This window comes from Hemicordylus capensis, chromosome 4, assembly GCF_027244095.1.
Source record: "Hemicordylus capensis ecotype Gifberg chromosome 4, rHemCap1.1.pri, whole genome shotgun sequence".
Lineage (NCBI taxonomy): Eukaryota > Metazoa > Chordata > Lepidosauria > Squamata > Cordylidae > Hemicordylus > Hemicordylus capensis.
Genome location: NC_069660.1, coordinates 53,376,080 through 53,394,286, shown reverse-complemented (window position 1 = coordinate 53,394,286; position 18,207 = coordinate 53,376,080). Strand labels below are relative to the sequence as shown.

The 18,207-nt window shown below is 48.3% G+C and overlaps 1 protein-coding gene across 7 annotated transcripts in view; it reads right to left on the bottom strand.

The window, feature by feature from the left end:
* Positions 1-275: 275 nt before the first annotated feature.
* SYT2 (synaptotagmin 2) overlaps positions 276-18,207 on the bottom strand; it is a 221,367-nt gene continuing 203,435 nt past the window's right edge. For all 7 annotated transcript variants that reach the window (XM_053247071.1, XM_053247078.1, XM_053247072.1 and 4 more), the window contains 5 exons: positions 17,259-17,426; positions 15,302-15,469; positions 12,018-12,135; positions 10,941-11,074; positions 276-9,414 (listed from right to left, as the gene is read on the bottom strand). In XM_053247071.1, the coding sequence (XP_053103046.1) occupies positions 9,208-9,414; positions 10,941-11,074; positions 12,018-12,135; positions 15,302-15,469; positions 17,259-17,426 (795 nt within the window). In that variant the 3' untranslated portion in view covers positions 276-9,207. The remainder of the gene's footprint in view (positions 9,415-10,940; positions 11,075-12,017; positions 12,136-15,301; positions 15,470-17,258; positions 17,427-18,207) is intronic.

The window sequence follows — 18,207 nt, the reverse complement described above, 5'->3', positions numbered from 1 at the left end:
AAAGAGGGCTGGGATCCTTCTCCTATGGAAGTTGTCTAGGGAAAACCATTTCAGTACACAGGCTCCCTTTGCTAACCTTTGGTAGTATCAGAAGCTATACCTACCAGCATCCATTCATTCATCTCCCTCCTCGCCCATGTCATAGTTCCCTGGGCCCCTGAATTCCATTGCCATGTAGCTCCCCTTTGTTTCTTCTGAATTTTAAGATCTAAGAAGCTGGTCTGAAGCAAGGAAGTTCCCTTGGCTAAATTACAAGAGCACACACAACGCCTGGGTCTTTCAGCTAGTTTCTTTAATAAGGAGACGCATATCATTACAAAATAACAATTTAACAATAGAGACAGAAACAGAGTCCACATGAGGGGAGGGGGCATGAAAAGCAGCTGCCTGCAGGGCAGGGGAGGGGGCTGACGGTCAGTGCTGCAGAGTTCACGCTCTGCAGCAAAAGTGGGGGAGATGGAGCGGGGTCAAAAATGGAGTAAACCTGGATCGCTTGGGAAATCTGTGTGTGACGGAGAGGAACCAGGCTGGGATTTTAAACCCACACGGCTGGAATTGCCCCTGAAGGTCAACTTCCGACACCCTTTTAGAGCCACTGGCAGTTGAGTGTATGCATGTGTGAGATGTTAGCCAGCTCTCCCTGAGGCCATGGCCTGTGCAGCTGCTGCTTTCGGAGTAGGACTGCCAACTTTGGATTCGAGCCCTGCACTGGAGCATGGGGCAGCTGCTATGTTATGGCAGCTGTTATGTTATCCATAACATATGCAGGTAGTCTGCTTATATCTAGGCTGTGCAACGGTTCATGTGCTGACTTCTGCAAATCAAGTTACGGTTAAAGGCACAAGAGCAAGTTAGTCTGTCTTTATGGGGAGGCTGGCAGTGCAGTCCCATTTGAAACCTGAGAACAGCTTTGGATCATGATAATAGCAACCCTCCCTCCCTAAAGTGCCTGCTGCCTCCTCCTGTCTTCAGCTCCCCCCTGCTTTTTAAAGCCCCAGTAAATGCCATATTTCTTGCTGAGTCAATTCACCACACATTTCTTATGGAATGGTGCTGCCTTTGCTCCCTAGACTCCTTCATTCTCTATACCGCAAGTAGCATGCAATGGAGGGAGGGAGAAGTCCCTGGTTGACTTTCTGTTCCTGCTGGCAGTGCATGCTAAGCTGGGCTAGTCAGTCCTCCAAGTGCCCCAAGAAACTGCACACCCTCTAAGCAGATGCCATTACTCTGGCCCTAAAAGTCATTTCAGAACTGGAAGGCATTGAAAAAGAAAAAGAAGAAAGCTGACAGCTCCAGCTCTCCAATCCCTTCCTCTCTTCCTCGAAAGGAGACTGACCGATGCCATGATGAGACCCTTCCTTCCACCACAAAAATGTGAGAGCTAATCATAATACAGCAGGAAGTGCAGACCTCTTTCAACCACACTCACTCACCTGCATAAGGTAAGAAAAGATAGAGGGCCCTTAATTCCCTCCCACCCACCCTCAGCTTTAACTAAATTATGACTCAGTTGCCTTCCAAAAGCAGTAACTCAGCCCCCACCCCCAGCTTAACTTTTCCTCAGTTTGAGTTGCATCTGGACATGTGACGTCTTGTACCTGGGCAGAGATGTCAGTGTACAGAATATATGCATGCCCCATGGCTTGTGAAAGGCCCATGCGTGGACTCTTTGCCAGTGGATACTTCTAAAAATACACAGAAGCAGTGGCCAGAGAAGAATTGGGTCCCTACTTCTGTGGATAGTACAGGGACATGTCCCTGTGGTGGACAACATGTATCCTCCAAACGGAGGCCAGTTGCCAGTGCTCCCGCCATTTTCCCCAGAGCACCACTTGCTTCTTGCAGGGTATGAAAGGGCTTCAGAACAATGACATTCACCGCCCAACTGGAGAGGGCTGTTCCAGAAGGTTCTCCCTTCAGAGGGCAAACTCACAGTGGGGCCTCAGTTTCAGGCCAGCTGTCTGTCACTCACAAATATCCCCAAGAACAACAAAAGACATGAACAGTGAGAGACAGAGACAAAGTTGGGGAAGACATTAGCAAGGGAGAGGAGAGAGACTGAGGATCACCTGTCAGCCAACCCCAGTTTCAGGATGCTGGCAGCCTGTGATCTAATATGGCTTCTAAATTGGCTTCAACAGTGAAATGCTTCAACACAACACAGAACATTGAAGCTGCAATGTTGCTGCTACCTGGGCACGGTAAAATGCAACAAGATACGATTTTGCAAATATAGATTACAAGACACTGATTTCACCGCCATATTGTTGGTGTTGTATTCCCTCCCCCGCCCCCCCCACCTTTCAATGAGTATTGGTTTTTTAAATGGTTCTTAAAGCATGCTTTTGTTTTTATTTAAAAAATTATTACTTTTTATTGAAAATAAATGTATGTTGTTACGGCCACACTCTCAATTTTTATAGTCCCCCCTCCCCCGCAACTTGTTAGATAAAATAAATTCATTCACACCACATTTTAAAAATAACTCTGTAGCCTGACTGTACTCTAGAAAATGGATGATGATAAACACGGTGTACAGGTTCTGCTTGTTGCATGCTGCTACGTACATACTGGCTAATCATCATGCATTGTTTACAAGAGGGTTTTATTCATGTTAATAGATCTCTATATCATTTTATATATAAGTACACACAAATGATGGGATTTTGGGTGAGGCTCAGATGGCTTGAGTTAGTTCACTCCCCACCCCCTTATAGAAAAACAAACTAAACCAAAATACATTTTGTACATTAAAATTACAACTGCCTTATTTTAAATAGTACATGTTGGAAATACCACTCATTAATGACTGTATGTTCTGACTAGATTCTCAGTACTAATACTTCCACATCATTGGTCTCAAAGAGGACTCCCTGGATTGTAACCAGCAGACACAGGAACAGAATCAGCTTTGTGTAGTGGAGTTACTGTTGCGCAGTGTGAGCCTTTCTTTTCCTTTGCAAAAGCTTTTCAAAACCATTTGCTCTGATCCAGTGGGAGCAATCTGTGCACATAAGAGCCTTCTATGTGCATACATATCCCCATCTGGGTGTTTTCCAGATTACGTGCTGCCAGTTTTGCAACGTGTCCACTAAGTGCCCCTCTGTATTGCCTGTGTTTCGACATTGCAGTTGTTGCACTGTCAGCAAGGTGTCGTTCATATTTCCATGCCCTCTTTTGGAATTTATTGATGCATTTTAGCCCTACAACATTCTAAATGTGCTGCAGGAAAATAGCTGTATTTTTCCATTGTAGGAGACTTGCCCCGTCATTTGTACATTGCAATGACGTGTTTTAATGGTTCAAATCACAGTGTGACGATTTGGTCACTTAGGAGGAAGCCCATTGAACTGAATCCTTTACTTCAATCCCATTTGCTTACTGCATTCATTTACAGATCCCCCCCCCCGCCCCTGATTACTGCAAGGAAGCCCAGTGAACTGAATCATCATTTATTTTTAAATAAAACCTGGCTCCCTCCCCTTGGTGCAACTGTTGAAAAATGCAAACATATTTCTAAAGGCTTGCGAAGCAAACCAGTTCTGTGGCACATGCCAGAAGGTCAGAGGGTTATAGCTGCTTCTGCCGCCACCATCACCCCTCCCCCCCCCATCCTCAGGAGAAGGCCCAGCAGGAAAAAAGCAGCGAGGGTGATGGCGGAGAGAAGACAGGTGCTTGACCGCTGCCGCAAATCTCCTTGGCCCTAGCAAGGCTCTGCCTGGGGCGCCGACTGAAGAGACATGGCGGAGGCCATTGCTGCTGCTACGGCCACCCTCAGGCAATGATGAAAGGTTTTGTTTTGCAATGGCACTTCCCCCTGCTGTTGGATTAGCGCAAGGCAGCTGAGAAATTATATATAATACATATAAAGGTCGTCACGTCACGCACACTCCATGACTTGGCTCAAATGGAGTGAGAAGCGGGGCAGATAAATGCGTTTCAAGGAGAATATGGACACTCCTGCCTGGAAAATACATTGCAGCGGATGGAAAATATGAATGGCCACCAGCTTACAACCAACCATAAAACAACCCTTTACTCTTGTTTTGAAACTGTTGCACTATTCTGTCACATTTTGCAATGCATTAACTGTTGCAAATCTTGTAGTCCATTAAACGACCTGCACTGTGATGCTCAAAATCGGTTGGATACAGCTTTGGATGTTAACAGAAGATGAACATCTGCATCTAGGAGGAGGATCCATGATTAGTTGCTCATGGCTACTGCTGGATCAGGCCCACTGCTTTCAGGATTCCCTTTTCTCTTGATTTCATGAGTTTGTGTAGATCCTCACCTTAGAGCCAAGTGTGGACTAACAATATGAGCAGAAATGCAAACCCACTGCAAACACTTACACAATTAAAGTATGGATTTCGGAGCAGTGGCTAACCACACCTGTGTTAGCGGGGATTCTGCTGTTCTTCAGTGTGGCATAAGGAGTGGCTATGCTAGTGTGGCACCCCAACCAATCCAAAGTACTATGTGAAGTTTGTGAATGTTCCAAACGGTGAGAATTCAAATGCCAGTTGCTACTGTGAATGGTTTGAGAGCTCAAAGCAATGTATCCCAAGAAGGGGAGGTGATTCTTGGGCAGAACTGATTCCAGGTTCTGTAGCTGCTGAGAGGAGTACGCAGTCGTTATGGGGGACAGGGAGGTGGGAGGGCAAAAAGAGCATAACCTGTAGAGAGAAATTCCCCTGCCTGAATTATTGAAAATGTGCATCACTGTTAGGTACTACTACTATGAATAAGTAATACTACTTATCTCCTCTGTCTTTGTCCAAATGATTGATGCCTCACAAACGATGAACCATACACACATGCTCCCACACAAGCAGACACACACAGTCCAGCACCCATCACTATTTAAAGACAGGAGACACTGCAGCTTTAACTTGGAACAGAGGTGGCCAACCTGAAGCTTCCCAGCTGCTGTTGAACTAAACAGCTCCCACCATTCCCAGCTGCAACACAATAATGGGTGTTGTAGTTTCAGGGCAGCTGGAGAACTTCTGACTGGCTCCCCTAATTGAGAAGCTAAGGGCTGCAGAACTCACCATCTCATTCTGCTTTCAGCCAGCGGGCACTCCAGCTCAGCTGATGCAGCTGCTGTTGGTCCCTGTGGAAAGAAATCCCTGCACTTTTCCCCTCTGCCTGACATTGCAGTAGTGCTGTTGTGATGGCGTAAGACTGGTGATGGTGCTGTGGCGAGCTTTAAAAAAAACCTCACATACAGACTCAGAACTCCACAAGGACACCCTTTGGCAATGATGCCTCACCACCCTATATCCTTGCCAGTGGCAGCATTAGAAGCTAATAGAGGCACAGTAAAGAAATTGGGAACACGTTTAATCTACCTTTTAGGTGGGAATTTTGGACAGCAAACCAGCACCAAAACGATCTCTCAAGAGAGGAAGCAGCAAATCTGACTTTTGGATTCAGAAGAGATGCTATTGCGCGCATGCCTGGAATTAAGAAATAAGCCCCAGGGCTCTGAGATTGCAGTACCCTCTTTGTAGTGGGCCTGCAGCTGCACCCCACAGATAGTGATGCTATGCCCCCAGTGTGCAGGGTGAAGAGAACGGCAGTAGCGGTGTTTAAATTTCATTCACCAAGCAAGGGATTTGCAGGGAGCACGATGAAGGTTTTCAATAGCCATCCCTTCCCACTTGGACCCCTTCAAGAGATTTTGGAATTTGAAAAGCACTGAGGCCTGAAGGGAGGAGGGGCCTGAGCCAAGGCCTGCACAGTATTAGCAAGAAGCACTGCCTTCTAGAGCAGGACTGCACAGCTTCCACGCTCCTGCAAAGGTTGGACTTCAGCTCCTATCCTCCCTATTGGCCACTGTGGCCGAGAAAGATGTGAATTGACAAGAGCTAGAGGACCAAATTTGTGCAGCTTTGATCCAGAACAAAGACCCACCCTGTCTGTGAACGACCCTGGGCCGCCTCTGCTTCTGGAGGATGTTCCTGTCAGATTCTGACAGGAACAAGCCTTTCCTCAAGGACTGGTCTTCACTGAGATGGCAAACCGTGTCTGGGCTGCACCACATCAGGCTGGGAAACTCACATCACTGGCGCTCCTTCATACAAAAGTGGGCTTCCACTTAGAATACCAGGTGTCAAGGTGAAGGGTTCTGCCTAGCCTTTGGACATGTTTGTTTTGTTTTCTATATGGGGAAATTCTCCCCCACTTTTCTCACGTATGGAGGAATGTAAGGTTCATCATAAGAACCTTAATCTGCCTTCTGATTGGTACCGCCTAGACCAGGGCTGCACAGCTTTGCACTACAACTCCCATCATCCCAACCACAGTAGCCAATAGTCAGGGATTTGGGGAACTGTAGTCCAACATCTGCCAGAGGGCTAAAGTTGGGCAGCCCCTGGCCTAGACACAGGTTTACCACCTCTGCAAGAATTAGGCCTGAGCTTACTTGCTTTGAGCCCTAGCTAGCTGAGAAAGAAGCAGCCCCCCGCCCAAGAACCCCGTGCATTATGTGTATTAGTCAGACTGCTCTGCCTGGCTCAGAATCCCTGATGGGGGCAAGGAGCCAACACGAAGTCCTCCTTGAAGGCTGAGATGTTACATTTGTGGCAGGAATACAAGGGGAGGCCTTTATTGCCAGAGCGGTGGCTGAAGCACAGGCTTGAACGCTTGCCCTACACGCTGGGATTCTCTCTCTGCTTAAATGTCTGTCTCATCTAATTCTATTCTTACAAACACAAAAATATACGTCACAATTTGGCTGTGCAGCCAAGATATAAAACTTGTCACTATCAGCAGGATAGATCAGGTCCAGGGGTGTAGATATAATTGTGCGAAAGGGTTCAAAGAACATGGGCCCCCCAGCTCCTGAGGGCCCTCCAGCTCCATCCCTCCCTATTTCCTTCATTATCTCCCTCACTCTGGGGGGCCACCAGAGAGAGGGATGGACACGGGCCTCCTCTCTCCTAGCTACACCCCTGATCAGGTGGTCCAAGCTAAGCCAATGAATGAGGCTCCACGCAAACCCTTCCCTGGCCAGCAAAGGATATGCCACTCACTGCACAGCTGTTTGGGGTTTTCACCCGCCTCCCCCCTCCTTCAAGAACCAACAACTGAAGTGGGAGCTGGGCCCTGGTCACCCATTCTCACGGCTGGAAGAAGATTCTCCATCTGCCCCAGACTGGCAAGTCTGGCTCCCATCTGGTGGCTTCCTGCAACCCGGTATGGCCAGTCCGAGGCTTGAGAATAACAGAGAGAGGCTGCTGCCACTGGAGGAAAATGCTCACGCTGAACTCTGGCCAGCCTCTCGTGGGAAAGTCCCTGCCCCAGCAGGATGTTAGCCACAATGCCTCAGCAGTTGCAGTGAATGCAGAAGCAGAAAAGAAGCCATGATAAGGAAGCTGACCCTGTGTTTTCACTCCAACCTAGTGCCTAAAGGGAAGAAACCAAACCAAATGCAAACACACCAGACCCCCATTCACTGCTGTGTGCTGAGGACAATGGATTCGAGTTGAGCAGGATAGATGTCCCAGCAGGAAAGCAGGAGTTCAAGGAAGGTGGCAGCCTCTCTAGCCTTCCTTCCCCTCCACCCACCCTGCTTTCTTCCCGCCATTGAGAGCAATCTGAACAGAGAGCCAAGACATTCAAGACATTGACAGCTGGCACAATGTATAGGACAAGGAGGCCCTTCAGGGATTAGTGCAAACACTAGATAGCAACGATAATATGGCTTATCTCTGGGGTCAGCAAAGAGACCACACGTGTGTTTGGCAGCCAGACAGTGCTGCAGAGAGCCAGAGAGAGGGCTGCCTGGGGTGCATCTTTGGTCCTTTGGTTGGAATGGATTCCCTCTCCCTCTAGCCTTGTGCACTCTGCTCCCTCTCTGTTGAGTGTAACATTGGGGGGAAGGGCAGGGAGTGGGGATGACACACAATCCATTGAAAAGCTCTGAATTCCTCAGCTTCCCCTAAGTGAGAAGCTACACACTTAATCTAACATAGCACTTTGTGCTCCTCCTTTCTTCTCCTCCCATCCAGCAGATCTCGGAGCACTGCAAAAACCTGACCCCATACCCCTAACCCATTTCTCCCACATGCCTTCCGTTCCAAATTCCTTGACACATTCAACCTTCCTGCTAGACTTCTCTGGAGGCCAACAGGTTTAGGTTATTGTATTCTCAAGAGGAAGGTGGCAGAGCAAGGCATGATGGGAAGTGTATGTAAATCAACCCCGGGCTGCTGTTTTTCAGAGCTGCAAGACCTGGTGAAGCTTCTCCTCCCAGCTTTGCACAAAGCATCCATTTTGGCACTGCTACCTAGAATCTGATTGACTGGAAAGAGCTGGCCGCCTAATTTCCACACAAATGCTAGGCCTGGCAATTTGCATAAATATCCCATGATGCTGTTCTTCAAAAGGAAAGAATATTTTGTGCTCTGTCCTGCATTTGGACAGGAGACTGGAAGTATACAGGTGTAGTTATCATGCGCCGATAACCTCCTAGTATAACTCCACTGCTCTGAATTAAGAATGGAGAACTATGAGGGAACCAATGACCCAACGTACGGCCTAGACGCAACAGAGCAATTAACAGTACACCATCCAGATGCTGCCACTCTCGTTCCTCCTCTCACCAGAGAGAATCAACCCCGCAGCAATTCACATAGCCAGGGACGTCCCAGTGCCAGAGTTGCTCCTTGTCCTCTCCGCCAAAGGCCTCCAAGCTGTAAAGTGTGAAGAGCCCGAGAGCCCCACTCCAGGCACCTCCTCCTCTGCTCTTTTCCAAAGCAAGCACAGTGTATCTGGTCAACTCACATTGTCAGGCTCCGGGCTCATCCTGGCACAATGTTCATAGGTCTGGTTTAAGGAAGAACAACTCAAAGAGAGTAAAAGCAAAGCAGGTGCTGCGGTCCACGGTGGTCTGGAGGAAAACCCGGGAAAGGAGCTTGCTTTGCGCTTGGAGAAGAACGCGGCGAGGTGATGGAGCATGCAGCAGACAAACTACTCTGACGAATGCAAAAGGAACGTCTGGGTCTTTAGACCACTTCCCGCCCCCCTGGAAGCGCTCAGGTTCATCCGGAATCCCTCTACAGCCATCAACAAAAGGGTATTGCAGCTTAGAGAACAGAAGAGAGCAGAACAGAAACCAAACGTTGCCTAACTGAGGTATTGATAACTCTGGATCACTTTGAATGTTCAGCAGGTGAGGCTGGGGGATGGAGCTGCCTATTTGTTTTTCCCGAGTGCTGCGTCTACCTCCTCTTCGGGCTTCAGGGAATGCCACTGGGCAATGGGGCGGCGCGGGTTCGCCAGCATGTCGGACCAGTGCCTCAACTCCGTGCCGGTGGAATTGTTGCCGACAAAGACCTTGCCGATGGCTTCATTCTTCCCCAGCTTGTCATAATCCAGCACAGTGATCACAACCTGCACTTTCTGGAGGCAGAAGGAAGAAGAAAGCAATTAACCACAAGGACACCCTTGCCCTCAGTCCCTCTTAATTTTTCAGGGCTAATCTTAAATTCAGGCCCAGGGCCTATCTAGTCCAGCATCCTGTTTCCCATAGACGCCCGCTAGAGGCCTCGGAGGAGGCCACAGGCAAGAGGTGAGGGCATGCCCTCTCTCCTGCTATTGCTCCCCTGCAACTGGTTCAGAGACCTCTTGCCTGAGGCTGGAGGTGGCCTAGAGCCACCAGACCAGTAGCCAGTGATAGTCCTGTCCTTCCTGAATTTGTCTAAGTGACCTTTAAAGACATCCAAGCTAGTGGCCGTCACCCAAACCCGTGGCAGATAATTCCATAGGTTAATTATGTGTGGTGTGAAAAAGTACTTCCTTCCTTCTGGTCTTGTTGACCAGAGCTGTAAATTTCCCACCCTTTATCTTCTGGCACTACTAACTCATTAAAACAGACACGAAAACTAGTTGCCTGCTCTGCAAAGAGGGGAGAGTCAGTTCCTTGATTGTGTCCACATCTCAGGTTTTAAGGGCAATGGGCTTGTTCTTGGCCATGTCTTAAGAAGCCGTGAGATCGGCTGGTAGAGATGAGAAGGCCATGCCTGGACAGTGGCTGCCATGGAGGGGTGTAGTAGACACCACTGAATGCTAGGAGGGACTATGCCTCCCAGGGCTGCATATGAGACTCCCAAGAGGGTGCAGGGGTGCAAAAGGGACCTATTTCTCTTGAAAGTCCCCTCCCCCCACCCCAGTGCTGGGGAAAGTGCAGCACTCACAGAAGTCAGTGTGTTGGGAAAGTGGTTCTCACACTGAAGGAGGGGTTGGTTGGTTTGTTGCCGGAGTGGCTCCTGCTTGAAAGAAAGTGACTGGTCTTGGCAGTATTGGGCTAGATGAACAGCTGGTCTTGTGGTAGCAAGCATGATTTTCCCCATTGCTAAGCAGGATCTGCCCTGGCTTGCATTTGAATGGGAGACTAATGTGAGCACTATATTCCCCTTAGGGGATGGGAATTCTCTGGGAAGAGCATCTGCATGCTTGCATGCAGAAGGTTCCAAGTTCCCTCCCTGGCATCCCCAAGATAGGGCTGAGAGAGACTCCTGCCTGCAACCTTGGAGAAGCTACTGCCAGTCTGTGTATACTGAGCTAGATGGACCAATGGTTTGACTCTGTTTATGGCAGCTGCCTATCTTCCTATGTTCCTAACCAAAGGCCCATCTCCCTATGTTCCTACCAATGGCTTTGGGGCAGGCAGGTTCCTATTCCCCTAATGTAAGATCTCATCATGGCAAGATGGTGATGTGACCTGGGAACTAGTTTCCCTCTAACAGGGATTCCCAGATCTTGTTGACTACAACTCCCAGAATCCCCAGCCAAAGGCCACTGCAGCTGGGGATGCTGAGAGTTGTAGACAACAACATCTGGAAATCCCTGTTAGAGGGAATAGTGCTGAGAACTAGTTGCATCTCCCTCTGCCAAACCCTCCCAGGTGAGGATCTCAGCATGTGAACCTGTATCTGCTCAAAGGGAATCTCAAAGCTGAAGGACTCATTGAAGTAGGGGTTCAGGGTCTTCTTCTTGACGGTGGTCTTCTTCTTTTTCAGCCTCTTGCCGTTCTGCAGTAGGTGAATCTTCACATAGGGGTCTGGAAAGGAAGCCCAAAGAATTCAGAGCTTGAAGCCAGGAACACACATTCATTGACAGGGAGGGAAACCCCGAAGGAAGAAGAGACAGACTAGAAATGATCTGCAATGCACAAAAGGAGTGGGCAGAGAGCCACTATTCTATGTAACAGAGATCTCCAGATGTTGTTGACTACAATTCCCAGCATCCAGAGCTGCAATGGACTTTTGTTGGGGATTATGGGAGTTGTAGTAAACATCATCTAGGAATCCCTGTTATAGGGAACACAGCCAGAGACCTCATTCCTCTTTTTGCAACTTGGGTCCAAATAGAGGGCAGTTCAGAGAAGAACTTGTTCGCTTTAGAAAAGGGACTTCTCAGCCTGACCTACCTCACAGGCTTGTTGAGAGGATAAAAATAGCCATGTATATTAACCGCTCTGGGCTCCTTGGAGGAACAGCGGGTTATAAATGTATAAATAAATAAGAATAAAATGTGAGCCACTATGGGCCACAGCACTGAGTGGGAAGTTGAGCAAAACACCTTTTCGTTCCAGGTCAAACTTCACCTAACACTAAAAGTGGCCTTGCGTTCCCAGCAATTTTTTGTAACAGCAGCCACAGAGGGGCCCAGAAATAGAGAAAGACAGTTAAACCTTTTTCCTGCACCGAGACTGCACTGAAAATCGCTCTCCCCAGAAGCTGCCATGTGTCCCAGGAGGGGAGTCACCACTGCTTTGCTCCTGGGGCAAATCACCGCTCTGGAGAGCATTTCCTCCTCATTATTCTTTAATTATTTATTTTGTTCAAAAAATGATATGTACATATAATTAAAACATACCAAAAAATATAAGGGATCTGCCACAGATTACTGCTTTACCCTTCCTGTGCGGAAAATACCATTGGCATCCTCCTGTACTGGCACAGGGGTGCCATCTGGTGGGTACACAGTTTCATTGCACTCACCTGAAAGTCCCCCAACATCCATCTTTTTCAAGTTCTTCGCTTCCAGGATGCAGACAGTAAGTTTCCCAGCAGTGGGCACATATCGTAATGAGATACAGATGTCTCCCAATTTCTCTGGCTGTTGAGGAAAGATGGAAGGACAATAAAACCAGGCATTCTACTCTGCTTCACAAATGCTCTGAGTCCAACCACATGTGTAACATGGAGAGAGAGAGAGAGCTCACTGTGGCGTAAGTGCACGCTTGGCTCTGTCTGTATATTGATGCCTGTCTCTAGCATGCTGGTGAATTGGATGCTGCTGAGTCCATTTTGCCCTTCCTGCTTAGTTGCTACTGTTGCTACCGGGACCAGAGGGGAGGCAGGAGCAGCAGGAAAGCTCAAAAAGGTGAGCAATGTGGAACAATGTATTGGATGGTCCAAGATGCCCAGATTGTTTCGCCCGCTTCAGGTGAAGAATGGTCCATGCAGGGCTGGACAAGGGGCAAAGCAATGTGTATTCTACTAATTGTGAGAAGTGATCCAAAACACAATTTCTCTCTCTTTCTCTCTGACATGCATTGTATACAATATGATATCCATACTGTATTCTCCAATACACTTTTTCCACTTTGAGAATCATATAAGTGTATGAAGCTGCTGCATTGTTGAGTCACACTATCATTATTTTATTAATTATTTTTACATTTATATCCCGCTCTTCCTCCAAGGAGCCCAGAGCGGTGTACTACATACTTGAGTTTCTCTTTCACAACAACCCTGTGAAGTAGGTTAGGCTGATAGAGAAGTGACTGGCCCAGAGTCACCCAGCTAGTTTCATGGCTGAATGGGGATTTGAACTTGGATCTCCCTGGTCCTAGTCCAGCACTCTTAACCACTACACCACGCTGGCTCCTACTACACCTACACTACACCTCCAACTAGCCTGGAAGAGAAGCAGTTGCTCTCCTGGGCTTGTCTTTCCCAGCCCTGCCTTGAGATGCCAGGGACTCAGCCCCAGACCCTCTACATGCAATGCTCAGGCTTGTCTCCCTCCCTCCCTCTACTGCTGCCATCTCCTCCAGCTGGGATGACCATGTGCCCCATTGCTGGGTGCTTGGAATGGAAGCAGTGAAACCTTCTCCCATCTCAGGCTCTTGGCTATAGGGCACTTTGCCTTCCAGCTGGAGGAGGAGGAGGAGGAAGAGGAAGCAGGGATAGCAACTGGACAGGTGAGCAAAGGGAAGGGGCAGCAAGAATGAGCAATTAACATTCAGTTGCTGCTGGTATGTCAGAGGTAGAAATGAATATAAAATGAGAGCTTACAGTGCTCTCAATACAATGAGTTATCTCTAGATAATGAGGTGGGTCTCACGATCCGTGAGACCCGCTTTTGTAAGAACTGTGGGGAAAGCGGGCTAAGCCTGCTCTCCCCGCAGATGAGTGGGCAGGGAGCCCTGGGCGCCCGGATCGGAGATGGAGCCGGTGCGGGGAGCGGGGGCCGTGTGACCACTGCAAGCCCCAGTATGCCCTGCGGGAGTGCGCAGGGCATACTGGGGAGAGCCGGGAGGCTGCTTTTAAGCCTCCCGGCCGGGGGTCTACTCATGAGTAGGTGCGGCGTGAAGGCACGCCGCGGCTACTCACGATCACAAAAAGCAGGTTTGCAGGAGCGCTCGCTCTGGAAACTTGCTTTTTCCGAGGGGTTCTCAAGCGGGTTTGCTGCTCCAGAACCACTGGGCTCGGCTGTGAGCCCGGTGGTTCTGACGGTCAACAAAAATCGGGCTAGCCTCTGCTAGGAGGGAGAATAAGGCTCTCAGGAAACCACTGAAGTGAGGAAACCCTTAATGATGCTGAGAAGTATTTTCTGAAAAGTAATAGAAAGTGTAGAGGCAGGTGGTGTTTATGTGAAGTTAGGGCTTGGCGGGTTTCTCTCAGCAGTGTGCTTCACTTTAGAAATCAGTCTTGAATTTTGAATCCAATCCTGCAAACTAGGCAGTAGAAAACTGGGCTTTTAGACAGGATCAAACAGCCTCCAAACTTTTGGTGCTGTCAGAGGCAGATGGTCTCTCACAAAGACAGCTGAACAGCACAAGGCTCAGGGGTAGAAATGATCAGGCTCAGTACGACGGCTTGATGTCAAGCCGAACCACTCACCCCCCGCCCACACCAGTTCAGATCGACATCAGACCGACCCCCACCCCCCGGCAATTCGCGAATAGTGTGTGTGTGTGTGTGTGTGTGTGTGTGTGTGTGTGTGTGTGTACACACACACACACACACTATTCGCGAATGGCTGGGAGGGGTCGGTCTGATGTCAATCTCTGTGTATGTCTGTCTGTATACATACAGACACACACAGAGTGTGTGCGTGTGCGCACGCGCACAAGCCTCACCAAACTGTTCGGGCGGGGGGCAAAACCAAACTGGCCCAGTCCAGTTCGAGGCTGGTTTGGACTTAGAACCGAACCAGCTGGTTTTGTGCATACCCCTAGTCCCTGCCAACTGGATCTCTGTTAGTGGCAGGGCCATGAGCAGGGCCTGAGATGATGAGGCCTGCAGTTCGTCTTGCCCTGCCTTTTTCAAGAAGGCAAAAGGCAGTAAATGGAGTGGCAGGAAGTGCTGAAGAGCAGAGTTCAAGTGCTGAAGAGCACCACCATTCAATTCTGTACCTTTTGCAACTCTCTTCCCCGCTCTCTGCATTTTGAAAAGATAGGGCCATGGTGCAGGGGAAGCAGAAGGGAAGAGGAGGAGCAGGGTGCTGGTAGGGCACCAGTGGCAGGTGGGGCATCTGCCCATGGAGGCAGCGATCTCACTAATAGGTCAGCCCTGCCTTTGTCTTGCCTTGCACATCTGCAATGATTGCTCTTCTTCTGGCCTCAGGGCACTCACTCAGCAAAATCACCTTCTGACAAATTTAACCGTTAGCTCCTTTCTACAGTCAGAGTATCACTACCCCATCTGCATAATTCAGGCATACATGAGGCAAAATATTTTTTGCATTGTCAGGAACAGAAGCCCAAATTCTCCATCTCCAGTTTTATGCCTAGCGATCTGCTCCAACTGGAAGATTTCGTTTTCTTCTCAGTCGTAAAGATTTTCTTCTGCAGCGAAGAAGGGTCTTTAGCTCTGACTGAGGAAGAACACTCAGGCTGTGTCATCCAGTCACCCACCACAAAGCCAATTCCATGTTCAAGCCTGGATATGGAAGGGAAAGTCATTTGCTTCCCAGAAGCCAAAAAGGTACAAAGCAGGAACCAAATGGCAACAGAAGAAAAATACCATGTCTTCACTTGCGTTTCCTGACATACCTCCTCTTTTTCTGCACTCTCAAGGTCCCTCCACTCTTCAATTGGCTGTCCCAAGTCCACAGTATTCATGGGCACCTTAACTTCTCCAATGATGTCATGCTTGGAGAAGCGGTCAAAGTCATAGATGGCCATCACTAAGGTCTTCCCACCCAGCTCCTGATATGGAATCTGTCAGAGAGAAACAACAATCACTGCACCACAGAAGGGCACGGAAATGTGCTCCAGGTTTCCCCTCACTCCCCACCATCCTCCTTCCAATTTCTATTTGTCCAATTAATGCCTTATTTTATTTTATTCATTCATTCATTCATTCAATTTATATGCTGCCCTTCCTAAAGCAGCTCAGGGTGGCTTACATTAAAATAAAGAACACATAATAAAACAGTTGAAATAAAAAAGCATTTAAACCAGATTAAAACTTATTAAAATTAAAACTAGATATCATTAAAAGCCAGGCTAAAAAGATGGGTCTCTAAGGCCTTCAAGGAAGGCCTCCAAGGAAGATAATCCTCTTATATCCACAGGGAGCATGTTCCACAACCCAGGGGTGGCAACTGAGAAGGCCTGATCCCAGGTCGCCACAAGATGAACCGGTGGCACCTGCAGATGGACCCTCCTGATTATCTTAATGAATGGTGGGGATCTTGTGGAGAAAGGTGCTCTCTCAGGTAACCCAGACCCAAGCCCTGCAGGGCTTTAAAGGTAATAACCAGCACTTTGTACCTTGCCCGAAAACATACTGGCAGCCAGTGCAACTGTTTAAGAACAGACATAATGTGGTCTCTTTGGGATACCTCAGAGACCAATTTGGCCGGTGCATTTTGAACTAACTGAAGTTTCCAAACTACATACAAAGAGAGTCCTATATAGATTGCATTGCAGTAGTCCAACTGGAGGTTACCAGCTGGTATTCCACTGTTTTCACGTCATTCTCCTCAAGGAATGAGCGGAGTTGTCAAATCAATTGCACCCGGTAAAAAGCACTCTTGGCTACAGCCTCAACCTGAGGCACCAGGGTTAGACCCAGGTCCAAGAGCACTCTCGAGCTATGAACCTGTTGTTCCAGAGGGACTGTAACCTCCTCCAGAACAGGAAGTTCTATCACATCTTTAGATCCAAAGCCACAAATTAGTAATTTGAACAGCATTTCTGAGAATTAGTCAGTTGAACAGCATTTCTGATTGGCTGCATTTTGGCAAAATAAAGTAAGACAACTGCAATACATTTTGGTAGCACAACGTCTAGAAAAGATGTTTTACAACAATGATGCTACAACTGCAATCCTAAACACTTTATTAGAGAGCAAGTCCCATTGAATTTAGAGGCACTTACATTTGAGTAAGCATACTTAGAAGTGTGAGAGAGAGTTGCTAATTCTAAGTCCAATGTTGTTTTTATGTAATTAGGCATAAGTTTTGCCAGTTTACATCACATCACACTTTTCAAGGTTGAACCTGTTTTAACATTGGACCTTCAAATCTCATTAGATCTTTTATTACACCTGCATGCATCTCTTCTGAATGCACTACCACCCCTGCTAGTTTTCTGATAGGTTTCTACATTAACAGTAACTCCTTACTGTTTATTATCACTTGAGATGCTGGAGTTGACATCCTATTGAAAACTGACTCATCCATTGACTTTTCAGGTGCCAGGAATTACACCTCTCGACTAACAATGCCACTTCTAACTGATGCCGGTTATTTGGCACAGAAGCACCAATACTTGGGAGGGCAATCAGCTGTCAATGTTCTAGCTGTCAGTCATCCCATAATCTAACTCAGGGCTGCTCAACTTCGGCCCTTCTGCAGATGCTGGCCTACAACTCCCATAATCCCTGGCTATTAGCCACTGTGGCTGGGGATTATGGGAGTTGTAGTCCAAAAACAGCTGGGGGGCCTAAGTTGAGCAGGCCTGATAACTGCACAAAGGATACCTAGGTGAGAGGATGTCTCACCTTGAAGACAAAGGTCTCATTGTAGGTGGGATTGAGGGTCTTCTTTTGCACTTTGGTCTCATACTTTTTCTTCTTGTCGGGAAGCAGGAAGACTTTGACATAAGGGTCTGACGTGCCACCCATATCCAGTGCTGGGAGCTCCGCTGCTTGGAGGATCCCCACCGTGAGCTACAAGGGAAAGAGAAGGGTCAGTAGGCAAAAGAGCTCTGCAGTGCCATATTCCAGGTAATACCATGACTAGATTTGGTCCTGCCTTCACCTGCTGCCAATCCCCTGCTGCAGCAAGACACCCTTCCCTTCTGCGATGGCATAGTGGAAGTGTTCTCACGATCAGAGATGCCTGGGTAGAAGAGGGTTAACCCAGTAATCTCTGGACGTCTGTGGCAGTGGGAGCCCTCCTGACCTAGCAGTTCCTTCCCCAAGTCGCCGAGACTCACTACCCAGGCTAAACGTGATGTAGGACATGAAGAGAGCCTGTCCTAACTTCTTTTTGCTGGTGTCGTCTACAGGACCATTGCAATTTAGACTGTTCCTGGGTTGCTGGCAGCCATGTTTATCATAGAGCAGGGTAGAAAGAAGGGTCGGGCAGAGCAGGGCTGTTGCAATACTCAGGGCCGTCTTTCTGCTGCTTCCACAATGCATTGTGGTATAGCTGGAGATCACCGCTGCGTTGTTCGTGTGTGCACATGCAAGTGGCAGAGCCCAAAGCAGGCTCTGGTTGTCTGGGAAGAGGCAGGTAGAATCCTGCCTTCTCTCCAACTCCCCCGGGACTTTGGTCTACTATTTCTCACTGACCTTATCCATGTCATCTCTAAACGGATTGTTCACTTTCCAGTTAGTGGCTCAGTTCATGTTACACCAAATTATGGCTTGGACTAACCAGAGTTTAGGATCCAAATGTGGGTTCCCAAACATGCAGGTTGACACCATTCTTTGGGTGAGCTGTTCC